This window comes from Branchiostoma belcheri, unplaced genomic scaffold (genome assembly GCF_001625305.1).
Source record: "Branchiostoma belcheri isolate BF01 breed outbred unplaced genomic scaffold, Haploidv18h27 scaffold170, whole genome shotgun sequence".
NCBI lineage: Eukaryota > Metazoa > Chordata > Leptocardii > Amphioxiformes > Branchiostomatidae > Branchiostoma > Branchiostoma belcheri.
This window is the reverse complement of record NW_017803158.1, coordinates 427,512-447,596: the sequence shown is the minus strand read 5'-3', so window position 1 is coordinate 447,596 and position 20,085 is coordinate 427,512. Positions and strand designations below refer to the sequence as shown.

Below are 20,085 nucleotides of genomic sequence, written 5' to 3'. Positions count from 1 at the left end.
TTGCATATTGGCTTGCATCACTGTATCTGGTAGATGCATTTTAATTTTAGGTATTAATGGCTATTACTAGTATCATGTTAACTAAAGGCTGTTAGAAATATTGTCAAAGGCTTATGTATGTAACATTACTTAATTTGAGGAAAGTAGTAATTTACAAGTGGGCAACCTAAAATTCTGATGGGCAACCTAATTTTTGCCATAGGTTGCCCACTAGGCAACCTGGTTCAAAAAAGTATTTTGTACACTGGGCACATCCATATTCCGCCCATGTACATGTACATCTCCCAGTTTCCCCATCTGAAAGGAGTTGGGGTAGTTTTGTTTGGCTGCAAACCAACCAGATGTGATTCATTGTCAGCCAAGGATGTTGTCTCTGTAAGCAGACCTGTGGGGGTGTGTGTAGACTTGGAAATAGAAAGTCTAGTCATGGTCATGTTGACATATTAGTCTAAGAACACAGGAAAAAGGGCCTTTGTGGATTTAGACAGCCGCTGAAGGTCTTGAAATATTCCTTTCCTGATGAACAGACCTGACCTGCAAACCAGCTTCAGTCGCAGTAGGGCTGCGTACCGGTCCAGGTGGACCAGTACGGATCGGAAAAATAGTATCGGTCCGGTCCGAAAAAACCGAAACGTCGGTGGACCGTTTTTTTGGACCGGAACAAAAATTCAAGTCTTGATCACTACACACGAGGAGGCCTGCCAGGAAAATGAACATCCAGCGTTAAAATAAAGAGATTTACCTTAGTTTCTGTCTCTGAGAACTAGTGAGAAGTGAGATAGGAAACCTAGTTATAACATCCATGGTTATATATGATGTTCTTTGAAAGATACAGGACAAATTGTCAACACTTTATTCATGTTTCTGTCATTATTGAAGAATTTCAGTAGAACATGTGACGCGCATGAATTTTCAGGTACAGGTACAGGTCCGGACCTGGACCTAAACCTCTGTACCTGTACCTGTACCTGTACCTGATGTTGCGAAAAGGTACGCAGCCCTAGATACAACGTAGTTGCCAATGGCAACTGATCATGATGAGCATCAACTTAAAAAGCTGTGTTAAAATTTGTGAAAAATCTAGATACTGTTAAGTTCAGTTGTTTCAAGTACCTCATTCATCTCCTTTGTAGCATATGTACATATATACTTTTGTAGACTAGAATATTTAATTGCAAAAGAACAGTAAAAACTCCTGAACATAATTTAGGAAGTTGGGAAAGTTATATTTGGGAAATTTTGTATACGGGGTAGTCTTTTGTGTACTACTTTGAGTTTGACTGTTTTGTTATTAATCTGATAGGGGTTTTGTATATATCTTTGTGTATACTTTCTATTTCTGTTTATTGTCTTTCTTGTCAAGTGTGCCATACAGTTTTTGTACTTTGCAAAAACAATAAAAACATATCTTTAAAAAAATTACCACATTCAGACTCATACAAAATGACACAGTTTGATAAATTGTTGAACTTTAGGCCACACCAATTTAGTTTCTTGGTTAACGGATTTTTCTAGAAAAATAATGGAGCGGGCGGGCGAAAATCAAAATAAAAACAGGCCTAGGCATCCTATTATGGCCCAAAATGGTACGATAGGAGCCATGAAGTCAACACATCAGGCTGGTTCAAAATTTAGACAATGAATTTTGAACTTTTAATGATACCATTGCATTGAAAGATGGAATAACTGTAACAACTAAGAAGAAAAGGACTGTTTTCAACTGTTCAGGGCAAAATATGAGCATTTTGCAGTTGATTCTGATTTTTTTTTTTGCAAATCAGAAAAAAATGAGGCGGGCGAATCTGTTAACCAAGAAATTAAATTGGTGTGGCCTTAGCACTTCAAGTTCAACTGTGGGAGAAGCAGTGTTCTGATCCCTCCAGGGTAGTGAGAGACATCACCACTCAGCTGTTTTCCCTGTTATCGATTTCCTACTCCCTCTCCACTGTGTTTAATTTATTGAGCATGATAGCTTCCCCTTCCCTAGATGGTCCATCAGTTTATAACATGTGGGTTCCTTTAATGTACCATTCCAGTGGAACAGCCCAATTTAGATTTGTACGAAGTTATAGGGTGGAAAAGTCATCATAATTTAGAGTAGGGCTGTAATACTGTAGAAAAATTACTGACAAAATTGTACTAATGTACTAAATGTTCGAATTCATCAGTTACTGTTGTTTCTTTTGCCTCTTGTGCAGTAAAGTTCTCTGTATCTGAAAATAAAATGCTAGTGAACACCATTTTTTGCACTCAAGATATGTTAATTACGTCTCAAAGATTAATACAATTTTGACAACTTAGGCCACACCAATTTAATTTGTTGGTTCTCGGATTCGCCTCTTCGTTTTTTTCTGATTTGCAAAAAAAAAAAAATTCATTCTGGTCCTGAATCAACTGAAAAATGCTCATGTTTTGCCCCACAACAGTTGAGGAAAGTCCTTTTCTTCCTAGTTGTTACAGTTTTTCCATCTATCATTGCAGTGGTTTGATTAAAAGTTCAAAATTCAATGTTTAAATTTTAACCCAGCCTTTTGTGTTGACTTCGTGGCTCATTTTGTAGCATTTAAGCCTATAATAGGATGCCTAGACCTGTTTTTATTTTTATTTTTTTTCGCCCTGTCGCTTTATATTTTTTCTGAAAAAATCCGAGAACCAACAAATTAAATTGGTATGGCCTTAGCTTGAGAAAAAAGACAGTTGGCTACATGATTGTCTATCTTACAGAAGATTGGCAAGACTTGTTATAAGGCACAGGTACCGTATAGGTCCTAGCCTGTACCTAAACCTGTGCACCTATTCCTATATCTAAAATTTGTCAATAGGTACAGACCATACAGTGTATACAGCTCTAGCTCATGATTTCTATATGCATGAACTACAGAACTAATGTAATCTATGCCCTGTTGTCGCAGTCAGATCAGCTGAATATTTAATAGGTACCACTTTCTAGCCGTGTCCATCAATCACAGTTTTTATCTCTTCCCACCTTTTAGATTTTAGTGGGCACACAGAGTCAGGAGAGGGCGTTAATTAGTACTAATGAGCTTACGCTTACCAACTGGGGAATTGGGAGAAAGTGGAAAGGAAGCCTGGGTTCTGAGGAACTGATTACAGGAATTCCCAGGGTAGAACTGAACCTGGCATCAGTAAGATCTGATCTGTAAGATTTTACAGGACTTTTTTTTATAGATTCAATAAATTTACAACTGTATGGAATGGGTAGGACTACAGCCTATCCTAAAACTAGCATGTCCAGATCACAAGATTCAAAACTGGCATTTCCACTGCAGTACCATAACAAGCCGCCATGGGGTCCAAAATCTTTAAAGATATGGCGCTCTCTGTCATAGTGTCATACATTCTCTCTTATTTAGTTATAACAACCAATAAACTAGTGATAAGCAGGGCTCGAAATTCATTTTTGGGAATAGGTGCACCCAATCTAAAAAATTAGGTGCACAAAACATTTTTTGGGTGCACCAAATAAAACAAAACATAATTACAAATCTTACTGCTCCTCTTCTTAAAGCTCGAATCTGAAATGGGAGCTAACTTCAAAATCTTACACAAAGATTTTATTATTTTGTCGACACTTAGATGCCAAGAATATCCTGCATACTATTTGATATGTACAAAAATACCTACAAAAATACTTGGGTGCAACAGTGCACCCACAGAAAAAGAATTAGGTTCACAGCTCCAATTTTGAGTGCACTAAGGTGCACATGCACCCAGTATTTCGAGCCCTGTAAGAGGGTAACAAAATGCCATTCTCCAGGATTGTTACACATTACGGATGGTTCATTTGCTACTGTGACCTCCTGTATAGTGCATCTGTGAGACAATGCAATCAAGAAGCAATTACTTTACCCACCCCTTCCCATGAAGACCCTATATAAGGGGTATGTGGCTACCTGTAAATGACTTTTTGATTTTTGAAATTACAAAAGGAATTCTGGCCTGCAACAGGTCAAGGTGTAAGCCTTGAGTTTAAAAATATTGAATTTTAGAAAATCATTATAAAACTACATCCGTAATGAGATTCCTCAAATTTGAAAGCTTTATATTTTGATGATCATAGATGAAATTAGATGAAAGTTGTAGGAAGTTTTGTGTTACCTAAATCTCAAACTTTCATTTTTCCATCTCTAAATCCTGTTAAAAGATTAGTGGCACATAACAAAGGGCTACTTTCTATAGGGGGGTCATGACATTTGCTCCTGCCCTTAACCCTGTAGCTCCTGTAGGACAACACAACAATGCCTGAGTGACAGAGGGTCAGGCACTGCTGTTGACAGTGGCCATTCCTTTTGTGGGAGGTGTCAGAATAGTTCAGCTGCCTGGGAGCTCGAGCCTAGTGCAGGGTTCTAGCTAGCACGAAGTAGTGTAGGGGCCCCCTACGCTATAATTTTCACCCCCTACACTAAATTTCCCCCCCCCCACTATAATTTTTACCCCCTACGCTAAATTTTCAATACAGCATAGGGGCATTGTGACTATTTCTTTGTTCAAGAATGCGGGTTCAAATGTGAAAAATTACCAATCAAGGACATTGTATATAACCTTAGAAATAACATTTTTTCCCTTTGGGTATCCCTCAAATGGCCCCCTTTTTTTAAAAGCTCCGCCCCATCCCCCCTCTCAGTCACTTCGCTCCCTTGACATGTGGCCAGTACCACTACTACGCTAAAATTTAATCCTAGCTAGAACCCTGACCTAGGAAAAAAATGTTGTGTTTCCTGTTTCCAGACTGACACAAGAAAAACTGCTGACCCTAGCCTTTTTATGTTTGAGCTCCTGCAAGGGACTTAAATTTTTAGACTGATTGACTTTTCTAGCTCCATGATCTGACACCCTGTCATTGAAACTTTTACAGCCAAACAAACAAATAAATGAAAAATAAATCAGTTTTACAACATTGACATTGAAAATATAAGTGTCCTCTTGCAAGTTTTACTTTGTTAAGCTGCATTGTATAAGTTGGATAACTTGAGAGTAGAAATCACCAATGTCTAAAAGAAAAAAAATTAAAGGTAATCCCGTTACCTACCGACCCAATTTTTTTCAGGACTAAAACCGGAAACACAACGTTTTTTTAATAGACCCTGCTGCCGCCAATAGGTCAGCTAGGAATGTTATACCACCCTGCAGAAATTACCATGTCAGCATTACTTAATAATTGAAAAAAATTAAAGGTTTTCCTTTCTGTTCAAGTAGTATCTTTTGAATACAAGATGGAATTTATTGTTTGCCAGTGTTTTCAAAATTAATGTTTAGGCCACACCAATTTAATTTCTTGGTTAACGGATTCGCCCGCCTCATTTTTTTCTGATTTGCAAATAAAAATAAAAATTCAGAATCAACTGCAAAATGCTCATATTTTGCCCTGAACAGTTGGAATTCCTTTTCTTCCTAGTTGTTACAGTTATTCCATCTTTCAATGCAATGGTATCATTAAAAGTTCAAAATTCATTGTTTAAATTTTGAACCAGCGTGGTGTGTTGACTTCGTGGCTCCTATCGTACCATTTTGGGCCATAATAGGATGCCTAGGCTTGTTTTTATTTTTATTTTTTTTTGCCCGCCCGCTCCATTATTTTGCTAGAAAAATCCGTTAACCAAGGAATTAAATTGGTGTGGCCTTAGTTGTCGTTGTCAATTTGGAAATGATAAGGATACCACTGGGGGAGTGTTGCCCCTGATATTGTACTGGTAGTTGTAATGGCTTGTACATGTACATGTATTGTAGGTGGGCGTGTCCTTAAAGCTACACTAGCTGTTGACATAGCAGCCTCAGGTAGGAATCTATAAACCAACAGAAGAGAAATGCAAACAGCAGGATTGGTTTAAATGGCTGAGGATGTACAAAGGGCAGTCTGGATCCTCAAAACCTCAGAACACAGCAGATAACATATAATATAGGATTAGGACATCGAGGCTTAAAATACTTTTTCTGCAAACTTACGGGTACAGGCAACATTGAAAATTACCTGCACCAGGCAAATTTTATCTATTTGAATGTTAATTTACCTACACAATGTACAGCACTCAGGATTTAGGAAGTATGGATCATTCATTTAGAAAGAATTGCCAATGTATCTTTTATATACTTCATAGGTGGTAACTATGAAATAAAACTGCAAATAAAAATCCATACACCTCCATGTATATGTAAACTCAGTGCATGGTCAAGGTTCAGGTACATGTAGACATCAGAAATACCTGCACAGCCCCGATTTTACCTGCACTAATTATCCTATATATAGCTATATGCACCCAGTATTTCGAGTCCTGGACATGTATTTTTTGCCCTATCAGACACAAGGTTTTGGCAATAGACATTTGTTTTCAAATCTTTAGACCGGGTTAGAAAATTCACTTGTCCCACGCAGTATCAGAACAGCGTTTCTACAATATGAGTTATGTTTTACCCGAGCGTGATTGAATTGCTGTGCCGGTGTGTATTGATACCTGAGGTTAAGATGTGCTGATGGCAGGCCGGCGGTAGCCTCTGTGGTAGATGGTGGGAGTCATCCTTACCTGACATGCATACCAAATGAGATCCTAATAGTATTATGCCGCAGGCTCGCTTATCTGCTTCGTTTGCTAGATTAAATTTAATGTGTTACACCCAAAAGTGAAAAGAGACCCAATGGTATATTGAAGCTATTTTTTTTCAGTCTGTGGATATACATTGTAGTGCTATTGCTGGTTAATTCATTCCCTTTAGTGGTACATTATTAGGTTGATATGATGTATATTGTTTCAGCACAGTGTGATATGGTTATCTGGCCATGCTGAAATTGAATACTCTGTCCAAAATACCTGATACATTATCTCTTATTAATCCCACATTAGATCTTTTACACAAGATCTGCTTGATAAAACAGTATGTACAGCGTGTTTTTTAAATTGATAAATGTCTGAAAAGTATTTTCAATTGATAAATGTTCTGAATGTTGCATCATACAGTGTACTTTTCTGCACTATAGTATAGACTAATAATGATAGAGTTCTGCCCATATTTTGCTTTTTGGTGAATGCTTTCAATATACACACTTTGTATTTGTATGGTATACATACATGTACCTTTCTCTTTATTTCAGATACAAATTATCATGATGTGTTTGTAAACATATATTAGATATATGAACACCTTGTTAACATACAAAATGTAATGTATGTGTATTCATAGTTCATACATTATTACACAGGCACATCCACATATACATCATATTAATCATCATACATTTTAGTTTTACAACAAACTGAAAATTCACCCCTTCTGCCGTCAGACAAAAGGGGGTAAGGTCACACCAGTTTAATTTCTTGGTTAACGGATTCGCCCGGTTCATTTTTTCTGATTTGCAAATAAAAATAAAAATTCAGAATCAACTGCAAAATGCTCATATTTTGCCCTAAACAGTTCAAGAAAGTCCTTTTCTTCTTAGTTGTTAGTTATTCCTTCTTTCAATGCAGTGGTATCATTAAAAGTTCAAAATTCATTGTTTAAATTTTGAACCAGCCTGGTGTGTTGACTTCATGGCTCCTATCGTACCATTTTGGGCTGATTTTGGGCCATAACAGGATGCCTAGGCCTGTTTTTATTTTTTTTATTTTTTTTTCGGCCGCCCGCTCCATTATTTTTCTAGAAAATCCGTTAACCAAGAAATTAAATTGGTGTGGCCTAAAGATGTCTTGTGGGATTTGAGTTGTTTATTGAAGATCTGCTTGACACAGTATTGTGAGCTCCCAGTTATTCCCAAATAAGGTAATCCTTAGCCGCAGGAGCCAGGCAGGTAACCTGCACACCTGACTCCACACAGGTACATGTACAGGTACGTCTCACCTGAGCTGGAGGAAGTATTAGGTTTCACAGAGTCCACATAGTCCGGTTATTTTGAAAACACTTCGTGTAGGGTTCACCGATATTTAAGCAATACTAGATGTGGATGTACATTTGTACTGCAGTGCATGTTTAGGCCTAGGAAAATTATTGTTGTGTTTCCATCCTGAAAAACGTCTGTAGGTAGGGATTTCTTTATTTTTTTAGATTTTGATATATATTTTTCTTTATTTTGGCTGAAATGATCCAACAAATAAAGTTTAAGAAGCAATTCATCTGGACTATCTCAAGGACCTATCCACCTGTTTGCTGGTGGACAAATATATAATTTTTTTTCACTTAAAATTTACTGAAGAAAAAAAATTGCTTCTGAAAATTAGAGTTAGACGATGTTTCAGAATTCAGAGGGTTTGAAATTAAGATGTGAGATCGAAAATTTTACAGCCTTACAAGGGGTCAATAAAATAGGTAGGGTCGTGAGTTTTTGCCAGGGTAGGTCGCAAATTTAAACCTGAACATTATTTTCCCAAGGCCTTATACTATAGTGATTCTGTCAGTAACAGCCAATGGTTCCCCTTACTTAGATGCATGCACTCCTACCACTCTGGCCTAGCCTTATGCACTAAGGGAATATTAATAAAGACCATGGAGTGACATTACCATATATTGGACTCTTTTGCACTTCTAAGGTAATCCTAGGCTATTTTTACTTTCTAGCGTCCTGTATGTACATTGTACATTGTATGTGCAGTGTTCTAGCCAGCGTCCGTTTTTTCGTCCTTCAATCATAGAATTTTGTGGGCTCATACAGACAAAAATTTTGCTTAATAATCATTCTTCTTTCTCAGACAAATATATATGGAAAGAGATGTCATTAAAATAAGCTTGGTCTACCAGCAAAGTTTGCACCTCAAAATGTAGAAAATAGCAATACACAGGGTTAGAATTTGAACAGGATTGATGATATTATTACGATAAACAAACTTAATTTGATGGAAGAAAACAAAATAAGTACTAGTCTGGCTAAAACGTAACACTGCCCCTGCAGCCGCATGTGTGTCCCTAATGGCTAGCGCTGTTGGAAAGCGAATTCAGAAACCTGCTTTCCCCCCTCCCTCTCCAAATCAATTGGCTTCTTATTAGCTGCATGGCAGGAAATATGTGACCATGAGCATGCCCTTCTCGGCGAGGCAAAATTGCAGCGGCCGCACAGTTTCTGACTGGAATTGTATTAAAATGGAAGATTGGATAAGCCTGCCTGGGAAATGTCTCATTGACAGGAAAGGTTGTTCTCTGTCCAAATCCCCCTGCAGCATCTGTAAGGACTCTATGGAGGACTGGTGGTCCACAGACTGCTCTAGGGCATCTTTCCAGTCTTACAAGCATCTTTTACACACTGTCCATCTATCATTGTCAGGGCATCTTCACATGTGGTACATCACAGGCAACTCTTTCTTCTCATTCATCCTTTTGAAAAAGAATGTTGAGGAAAGATATTTTATGAATGTCAGAAATTGTTACATGAGCCAGCAAATGTTGATTTTCTTCGTTGGCATCAAGCAGAAAGAATTCTTTTACTTTTATTTGCTTCTCAATTCAGTCTTCATTTCTTAAACTGTTACAGAAATTTTATCTAAATGTAGTCATGTATTCTTGTAAAAAATGACCAAAAGTCCATCGTGCAAAATACCCGGTTGCCCTGTGCAACCAAATTTTACTTGGGGCAACCTGTTTTAGAACCTAGGTAGCCCAGTGTGCTACCTGAATTTTAAGAATGCCCCCCCCCCACGAAATCATGCCCACTGTATCCAGCAGATGCTTTTTAGTTTTAGGTATTAATGGCTATTACTAGTATCAGTTAACTAAAGGCTGTTAAAATATTGTCAAAGGCTTATGTATGAAGTAACATATAGGTAGGGCAACCTTAAATTCTGATGGGCAACCTAATTTTTGCCGTTCAAAAACCTGGTTCAAAAAAAGTATTTTGTACACTGAATACACTCCTTGGGCACTCAATTATTGAAGACAGATTTTTACTTTTCTCGTGGGATGGACTTAAACAAGGTCAATTATTGCTGGGCAGTATTGCCAATACAATTCCTTCTTTACAAGGCGTATCAGTCAGTACTGATCAATATAACGCTGTGTAGTTGAGGGACTGTAAAAACTCCTGCAACTGATGAATTATTTAAGCAATCATTAGTGGATCTTAGCAATTTTGATGATAAAATATAACTTTATTATTGATTGATTTTATCAACTTTATTGATGATTCAGTCGAGCATAATGTGAATATATAATTTATTGCTTCATGATAAGTATTCAAAGGTCTGTTACATAATTTCCTGCAGTTATATCTCTGTCTTGACGTCTACATTACCTCTCACACACACATATATCAGTGCGTAATTAACTGGCAAAAACAGTGCATCAAATGGGATACCCATAAAAGTGTTCTATGGTTACAAAAGTGATGTGTATGAATTCACATTTGATATGTCGAGCTGCCAAGTTTGGCCCACATGGTAATTATCTGCCAGTCAACAGTTGGCAACATTATTGATTTCTTCTGTAATCCATTTATTTAAAGCTTTAGATCAATGCAGTATCGCATTCATCGCAAAGGACGGCGGAAAAACGCTGCTTCTTAGCGGAGGGATGAAGATTACAGGGTGACCTTGGCAGAGTGATTTACCTTGTACCCAGGTGGAACGTCCTGATGGTAATGAATATGTAGGGACGGGGTAAACCATTTGGGCTGGACATTTTAAGCTTGATTTATTTTAAGATCTCAAAATCTAGTAATAAGGAACAGGTCAAGATTTGTCAGTGATATGGAAACGACATACCATAAAATTCATGCCTGTAGACATTGTAATTTTTTTGAAGCAGGCATACTAAAATATGATCATGACGTGATGGCTTCTTTACGTTTCTTTCTTTAACTAAGATATAAAAGCGTTATAATTGTGTGTCCATTCAGTCTCTTGCTTGATGTTTTAAAATGAAACATTTACAACATTCATCCAGTTACATGATACTGTGATAGCAGAGAATACTTTTTTAATATATCCTCAATACCTAGCTAAAAAAAAAATGTTGTGTTTCCAGTTTCCCTGACCGATCCTAGCAAAAACCCACCGACCCTAGCCTTTTTTCAATGGACCTCTAGCTGGTAAGGCTATAAAACTTTCGATCTGACACCGCAATTCTAAACCCTCTGAATTCTGTAACATCATTTATTATTTCCAGAAGCAAGTTTCCTGCAACAAATCGGGTAAAATATCTGTCCAGAGGCCAACAGATGGTTGGTTCCTTGAGATAGACAGAATCTAAAAAAGAAACTCCCTACCTATCGACCATATTTTTTTCAGGACGAAGCCAGAAACACAACATTAATTTTTCTAGGCCCAAGTTACTACTGATGGAGACACAACCGCAGGAACACTGGATCAATTCTAGCAGATCTTTGCAGATTTCCTGTTTAAAAATCTACTCAGACTGGATCAAAGTATTTCTTAATTGGTCCAATATTTAGTATTATTGGCACTGGCTCCCAAAGTACATTCAGGACTCGGAATACTTGTTTCTGCATACCTGCACTGGTGCAGTTACCTGCACCAGACAAGTGTAACCTGCATCACTCAGATTTAGAAAATAAGGATCACACTGAAAACTGTTCAGAAATTACCATTGCTATTATTTCTTTAAGGCCATTTTTTGTTGATGCAGCAAATAAAATACACATGTCCTACATGTACATTTGTATATAAAACCCTGTACATGGACCAGTGCAGATAGACATCAGAAATAACTGCACAGCCCCAATTTTACCTGCACCAAATTGCATAGGCACCCAATATTTCGAGCCCTGACATTGTATTCTCCTATCCTGGGAGGGCTGCCAGGATGGAAACAGGATGTACCTAACCTAGGGCTACAGTACAGGCCTGTTAACGTTGTATTGATCAACTCAACTGACCCTGATCTTTCAGCAAAGATCCATCCACTTCAGGAGCAATCATTTTGTTTTCAGTGAAAGTGGCCCTGCAGTCCTGCAGTTGCAGGCTTTTTTTTATTGAATAATGTTACATGTAGATTAAAAATGCCCCAAATGATTTTGTTTGAGATAAACATAAATCCTGAGAAGAAAGTTGGTAACTGCCATTTCCTTTATTATTTCATACTTGAAGCATTTAAGCCCAAACAAGCTATATGAGGCATCTCTATTTTTTGGGTACCACCCATAAATAGCTAGAACCAGTCGATAATACAAAACAAGCAACAGTTTTCCGTCAGTAACATGACATAACTTGTGCATCTATATTGCTATGGGATAAGGTTGATTTAACTTATTTTTTGCTGACCAGAAAATTATTGACTTTGAAAATCTAATTTTGCCACCCTGAAGTGGCAATGGTTAAGATGAAATATGACTGAAACATTCTATGTTTGCCTTACTCTCATGTCCCTAATAAACATACCCCCCGGAATAAACATACCCCCCGGACAAATCTTCAAAGTCTAATAAACATACCCTCCGGAATAAACGTACCCCCCGGAAAATGACCAAATTGACAGGTGAACTGTGTGTGCATGATACTAAAATGTGCTCTTTATTTCAATACCAATATATGGGCAAATCTTTCACTGTTACATTTAATTAGTGAGTATATATCACTTTAATTAATGAGTATATATATATTGTAACGTTACTTGTTTTGGGGAAATACAAAATCCGTAGGAGAAGCTATTGCATTTTACACTTCTGAAATGCACTTTGCTAAGCCTTCTCCTGCAACTTGAGTTGAAAATCTGACTAACTTAAGCCCAATTAAGTACAAATATAGGGGTTTAATGAGTATATGTACAACAAAATCCATTTCAACATAATAATTAATTGGTATGGTACATTGTCTAGTCTGGTCAAAGTCTGGATTCTGAAGAAGAAAAACTTCTGAAGAAAAAAACTTTTGAAGAAAAAAAATATTATTCAGCATAAACATTTGATTGGTTTCCATCTCATTGTTTTTTTAAAAAATCGATAATGTGATTGTATCAATTTTAAACGCCCTAAAATTAGCTAAATCGGCGCTTTTACGGTGATTGCGCAATATGGGTGCCCTATGACCTTTGACTTTTTACGGGTCATGCTGCTCAGGCGCTAGGCGCCCTCCCCACGTCGGCCGTCCGTCTTGTGGGCAAATTTCTACATTTTTAGGGGTTTCGGGACCTAAAAACTAACACCAGAGGGAAAATAAACCACATACGTTATTTTCATGGTAAATATCGCTAAAATGGACCAGGCATTTTTCTGCCGCGTTGCCGATTTTGACAAGGACTTGCGGCCGCCATTTGCTAAATACGTCGATTAGCTACTCGCCTTCCCCTTCGGTTTTGTGGGCAAATTTTTGCTTTTTCAGACGTTTTGGGACTTAAAAATGGAAAGCAGGCGAAAAATAAATAATATACATTATATTCATGGGAAATGCCGCTATCATGGACCAAATATTTATCTGTGACGTGTTGCCGAATTTTGCGGCCGCCGGCCACTTGCTGATGGTGCGGTACGTATGGACAATTTTTTCCCCAAAAATTAATAAACGTACCGTCCCTAATAAGAGTGTACCGGGTGGACGTTCGGGCCGAAAAAAATAAACGTACCGGTACGTTTAATCGGGACATCAGAGTATTGGCTTGAACTGGAAAAGACGAAATATGGACTATACAATGACTTATTGACCATTTGGCAGCCTTTTGAAATTCTTCCAATGAATATCAGCTTGATGTGAAATCAATAATCTTATATTCAAAACAGTCCCACATGGTTATGGGGTCAATGACCTTGTCATCTTCAATGCTGGATGTCATTATTAGTAGTCTCTGGTAGCCATCTTTTTTTCTTACGTTAGGCCACACCAATTTAATTTCTTGGTTAACAGATTCGCCCACTTCATTTTTTTCTGATTTGCAAATAAAAATAAAAATTCAGAATCAACTGCAAAATGCTCATAGTTTGCCCTGAACAGTTGAAAACAGTCCTTTTCCTCCTACTTGTTACAGTTATTCCATTTTTCAATGCAATGGTATCATTAAAAGTTCAAAATTCAATGTTTAAATTTTGAACCAGCCTGGTGTGTTGACTTCATGGCTCCTATTGTACCATTTTGGGCCATAATAGGATGCCTAGGCCTGTTTTTATTTTTATTTCGCCCGCCCGCTCCATTATTTTTCTAGAAAAATCCATTAACCAAGAAATTAAATTGGTTTGGCCTTAGAGTAAACAAAGAATACATCATTCATAGGTTATGATTAGAAGGCTTAGTTATTGTCTGTTTACATGTACATTCTGTATCTCACTTGCTGCTTTTACAGTCAAGCTGTTTTATATTATAATGTCTCACAGCCTCTGCATGCTGTTACTGTTATGCCTGTACCCAGTGTATGAACACTATGATAGACGTGATAAAAATTTTGAATCGTTTTGAGTTGACATCTGATGATAAATGGTCAGTACATTGGAGACGTTTGTTAATGTCCAAGCAATTAGATTATCACTTTATCAGATTCATAAGTTGGGTCATTGCTATTTTTCAAAGCTGGAAACCATGAATGGTTTTTCTGACATTTTAGTTTATTTCATGTTGTGCTCACAAAATTTTTTCTGTGCACCCAAATTTCAAATTCTTAAGACGAATTTTAAGCGCTGCACGATTGACGTTCCTCATAATGTATAATTTCAGATGACATTTCTTTAAATGTATGTTGTTGTTGTTGTCTGATTACACATATATGCTATGGCAAGGGAGAGTCCCATGGAAACATGTCAAAACTTCTTCACATGCATTGAATGCACATACTTGTAATGTTTTAAGGCCACACCAATTTAATTTGTTGTTTCTCGGATTTTTTCCAAAAAAATATGAAGCGACAGGGCAAAAAAAAAAAACAGGCCAAGGCACTCCATGATAGCCGGAAATGTTACAATATGAGCCATGAATTGAACATACCAGGCTGGTTTACAATTAAAAAAGTATACTTTGAACTTTTAATAAAACAAAATTGCATTATTACAACAATTTTTCTTCAACCGTTGGGGCCAAAATATGTCTTTCATTAAGCATTTTGCAGTTAATTTAGAACAAATTTTCTTTTTTTTGCAAATCAGAAAAAAAGGACAGGGCGATCTGAGAAGCAACAAATTAAATTGGTGTGGCCTTACAGTTACACTGCAATAAATTCTTCCAAATGTTGTATAGTACTCAGAAAGCTATCAATTTGCCTGAATTTTATATAAGGCAACACTGGCATGTTTTTATTATTAATGAGTAAACAACAGAGAAAAATGAGGCCCCAAGCCCCGCCCAACAATGTACATAACCTGTCAATATTTGTCTGTTGTGTTAATGGGTTACATTCATTCATAAGTCACCATGCCTGTCAAATAAACAACCTATAAATACACACTGCTCCTAGAATAACAACATGGCTCATCCATAGGCAAAAGGTTATGAATTAAAACTGCAAAAGGTTATGAATTAAACTTTTTAAAGGCATGTAAAAAAATAATTCACTAACTTTCTTTTTTCTGCACCTGCCGCTATTGTGAACATATAGTTCCAAGAACAACTTTTGTTTTCTTAGACTGTGAATTTTTGCTATTGTGAACAATCATGAAGAGAATTACTGTAATAAAATCAGCGTGGCCTGAATGTAGCTTAATGTGAATAAATAAGTAAATTAGTGTGATGATGTGTATTTTGTACTTTTATGTGGACGTACCAACCACTAGGTATCTGATACTAGCCCAGAAAAGAACAAGAAACAGTCATGCCTTCAAATATCAGAGTTATCAACCAAGAATTGAGGTATTCAAAAACTCGTATTTCCCCAGAACTATATATCGTAGACTGGAACTCGTTGCCACCAAGCACAGTTAGGGCATCATCACTAGAAAGTAGTAGAATTAATTAAGATGAGATGCCTTTTTTTTATTAAACTCTTATAAAAATGGCCCAGTACTACAGAAAATGAATGTATGGAAGCCGTCCTTCCTCTCATTATGAAAATCAATTTAGATGAGACTTGTGAGATCTCCACTTTTGAAACTGTGACTGAACTATTCATTACAGCAATATCATACTTCATAAAATATGGTGAGTTATCTTTTTTAATAGCCCTACAAATGTAGATCATTTTGTCCCATGAATTACCTTCTACTTGGCTGATACCCAGTTTGCTTAGACATCCTATAGTCATAGAGATGATAGAGTCACTTCCCGTCAAAAATAACTAAAACTTACTCTACTGTTACGGTACCTCCTGAGAAATTCCATGTATTTCTTGATAGAAATCCGTTAGATCTATCTAACATTGACCCCATGACTCCAGCATTAATTTACACAGGAGATAGAGAGTCTGCCTAGTACATCATTGTCCAAATTGGCAAGGCTTCAGGAAATATAATCTATATCAGGATGTAACTGTGTGATAACTGTTGGGCCTGTCCATTTGTAAGACTCATACTGGGACAGACTGGAGCCTTGGGAGGCGTTGCTTCAATGATTCCCCAGCTGGCCTGTTACCAATTGTTGGAAATATCAGAGATTCTGCTGATGATCTGTATCGGTATAGCCAGTATAACCACCCTTCGGCGTAACACACCAGCTTCGCAGGCACACGGCGCGGCGGCAGCTAGCTATATCACACCGAACGGCTTGTTACGCTCAATTCTTTGCACATTTGATTGCAGGAGTTGTTTTAAGCTTTCTATTTGATTTCCAATACATCTTAGATATTAAATTCACAATGTTGATGTGAGGTGGGGGGTATGAAACTTTTTTGTCCCATCTTATATCCGCTCTCTTATAGAAATGCAAATTTTGTCTGGCCCTTGTTTTGCAGGTAAAACTAAAATGGAATGTCATCCTCAGTTTGTACAACCCTGAGTTTTATGCACAGTGGTATGTTACAACAAGGCAAAGATAAACTTCACGTTGATGCTATCAGTGGAGGGTACATGTAACTAAGATCCTGATGATAGAGAATCCTCAATTATTCATGTGCCGGATGCAGAAGGACATAATAAGTCCTAACGATAAGGATCCTTGTGACATGCAGGTTGTAGATAATTCATCCATGGGGACGCAAAATTTAAGTGTTCCGTACAAATTAAAGACAAATTCTGAGTTTACCATATAACTTACCATATAAATTATAACTTCATAAAATGCATGGCTGTGATGATGGCTTTGGTAAACTCAAAATTGTGGTGAACCAAGGCAGTAACAATATAAATTTATTGGGTTATTTTCTTTCAAATTGGTAACTTAGCTGACCCCACAGGCCCATAGTACTAGTCTTTTCTTTGCATTTCTAGAAGAACTTGACCTTGAAATTCATACTTAACTTGAAAGTATCTTCCATAAACAACTTTGATCTACTATTATATATTATATAATAATTATATATATTGCTTCAAACCTACATACCAAAAATCACGACAAAATCTGTCAAGTTGAACCAGTTCTTGAGTTATCCTCCAAAGATTTTTCAAGAAATGCTCCTGCAGTTCCAGAACAAGCTGCTAGGGGGCCCAAACTCATGTTACTTCTTCCTATCCCAAGAGCTATCTACCAACCAAAGTTCGTGACCCTAGCACGACCTGATCATGAGATATCAAAACTGGAAGTTCTGCTGCAGTACCAACAAAAGCTGTCAGGGGGTTAAAAAATCTACTCCTAATAATTTCTAGGTCTACTTAAAGTGTCATGGCAATGCATATAAAGCTTCTTGAGTTGTGCTGTTCACAAACAAACAGATGGACAAACGCTACTGAAAGCATAACCTTATAATCTTAATTGGCAAAGGTAAAAGGATTTCTACCACTGATGTTTGTAGTATGTTGGTTAAAGGTTTGGTGATGTTCCCTGCGCAGGTGGATGGAGGCGTGTATCCGTGAGGAGCTGCCCGCCACCACGGAGCTGGAGGAGGGGCTGATGAACGGGGTCGTCCTCGGCAAACTGGCGCACTTCTTCGCCGCAGACATCGTACCCATCAAGAAACTGTACGACATCGATCAGAGCAGATACCAGGTGGACTATCATTCATACATAGATTATACTAAATACTGTAAATCACTTTATATTCGTGGTCGCAAAATTTCTGAGAAAAATGGACATGACTTGTTTGCGGAACTATATATTTGCGGTGACAGTACCTGCGGAAGAAAGAAAGTTGGGGAATTATTAAATTTTGTCTGCGTTAATGATAAATTTGCAGGACGGAGGTGACAGCAAAAAATATAACAGTACCACAAATATCAAATGATTTACAGACTATACAGATGTTATTACTATAGCCCAATGGGAGGGGCTCGAAATGCCACCTGCAAGCATATGCAAGTTAGTGCAGGTAAAATTGGAGATGTGCAGGACCTGGTATTTCTGATGTCTACTTGCACCTAACCTTTTTGTCACTAGCAGGAACTTTCTGGCAATTGTGACATAAAATTTTCTCAACCAATCCCTCAAACTTGATGGACACAATGGACAAAAATCTAATTTTGGAAAAATATAAAAACATCCGAAGAACCAACAACAACCACTCACAACCCCATGATTTGCCTATCAAAATGTGGGAAATTGCATTTTTAGAATACAAAATTTGTCCCTGTCCCCAGATTGTGAGCACTCTCCCCGAGGTCCGATCATGAACCTGAGCTGACAGAAAAAGATTTCGAGCTGGTTAAGAGCCCTGGACAGATGTACCAGTTTTTCTTACCTTAATAAGGCAGCAGAACACACTATCAATGGGCGACCCCCAGGGTCTATGACGCGGGTATAGAAAGTAGTGCACCTCTTGAATCCTGACTAGAGCGACTTCTGTAAGAGGTAGCCATGAGTAAACTATGTTGTGTGGTATAGAAAGGTATTGGCTTGTACACGGTATGACTTGGATTGTGAAGATTTCCCTGTTCGTGTATAAATGCGCGGCATTACGCAACCGCATTCCGGGGTGAGCCGGCTGCAGTTCCGTTGACCCAGGTAGAGGGCCAAATCAAAGTGGTCGTCATTATGTTAAAAAACGATAACTTTATTACTCCGTGAAGGAGGTCAGGACCTCCGGACGGAGTGTTGTGATCGGCTGATTTTTCGTGTTCGCAGTCAAAACACTGGGTTCTCTTTGTGTAATCGGCACGCAATTTTATACGCCGTCTTCGGGCATGCCCGTGTTGATGCACGAATGTGTATTTTTGCCGTTGCAGCTTTCGCGGTCAATGTAATATTGCAGACGCACCCCTACAATTACGAGGCGAATTGGAATGGTCCAGAAAAACGCGTTGTTTGGAATAGCAGTGGGGGGGTGGAACTTCATGCAGATACGGGGTGGTTTTGATAAGTGGTTCCAGATGTTTTTGCCCATGGTTAAGAGATGCCAAGTTTTTTGGAAGATGTTCGCAGCCAAAACGCATTCTTCCGTACGTCGCATTTTTGTGTAATTTCGCATGTGGTGTGGCATTATGTCCGGGATGATGCACGTCTTTTTATTTTTACCGTAGCTGTTTTGATATTGGAGTAAATGCTTATTTTCGAAACATCCCCATGTCGTTGAAATGTTGTCGTCCGTTTATGTCACCGGTAGTAAGTCGCGGCGGCTGATCGGAAATGTGGGGTGGTCAGAGGTCAACATTAGGAAATGTTAATACCGATGACGTAATCCTATCGATTTCAAACTGGTCGGGTGTGGCGACCTAGTGGCGGCGTGTATTTAGTCACGTAGCAACTGGCCGGTCGTCCTAGCAACGACACATGGCCAATATTTTTGGGTTGGGCCGCTCCATAGTGTTAGTGGAGCAGCTCTTTGTAAACATGGACAATATTTTTGAGCAACCCATCAATGTGTTCTGCCTCGTGGTCGGATGTGGTCTGGGGCTGGTAAACCGCACATACAGTACTAGTAGATTGGGTAATTTTATGATTTGCTAGTTGTAAAGGCGTCGTGTAGTATGAGCCGGTATATGAAGAAGTAGCCTGTGTTACACAATCATGCTTTCGGCCGGATTGATGTGCAACTGTTACTAATTACAGGGACTGCGCTAATGCCGACCAGTCGCGCTGTCCTGATACACCGCGAATGTGCGAGTGTTCCCTGTAGACAGTCCCGGGAGTCATTTTTTTCGCACATTCCAGGAGCCAAACCAAAATACGTTCATGAACCGAGTCCAAAAAACCGAAACGT

General features: G+C 38.1%; 1 protein-coding gene across 9 annotated transcripts in view; it reads left to right on the top strand.

Moving 5' to 3' along the window:
• The window catches only part of LOC109466882 (ras GTPase-activating-like protein IQGAP1), a 114,851-nt gene that overhangs the window by 18,404 nt on the left and 76,362 nt on the right, over nucleotides 1–20,085 (top strand). For all 9 annotated transcript variants that reach the window (XM_019764746.1, XM_019764747.1, XM_019764743.1 and 6 more), the window contains exon 3: nucleotides 17,783–17,939. In XM_019764746.1, coding sequence (XP_019620305.1) covers nucleotides 17,783–17,939 — 157 coding nt within the window. The remainder of the gene's footprint in view (nucleotides 1–17,782; nucleotides 17,940–20,085) is intronic.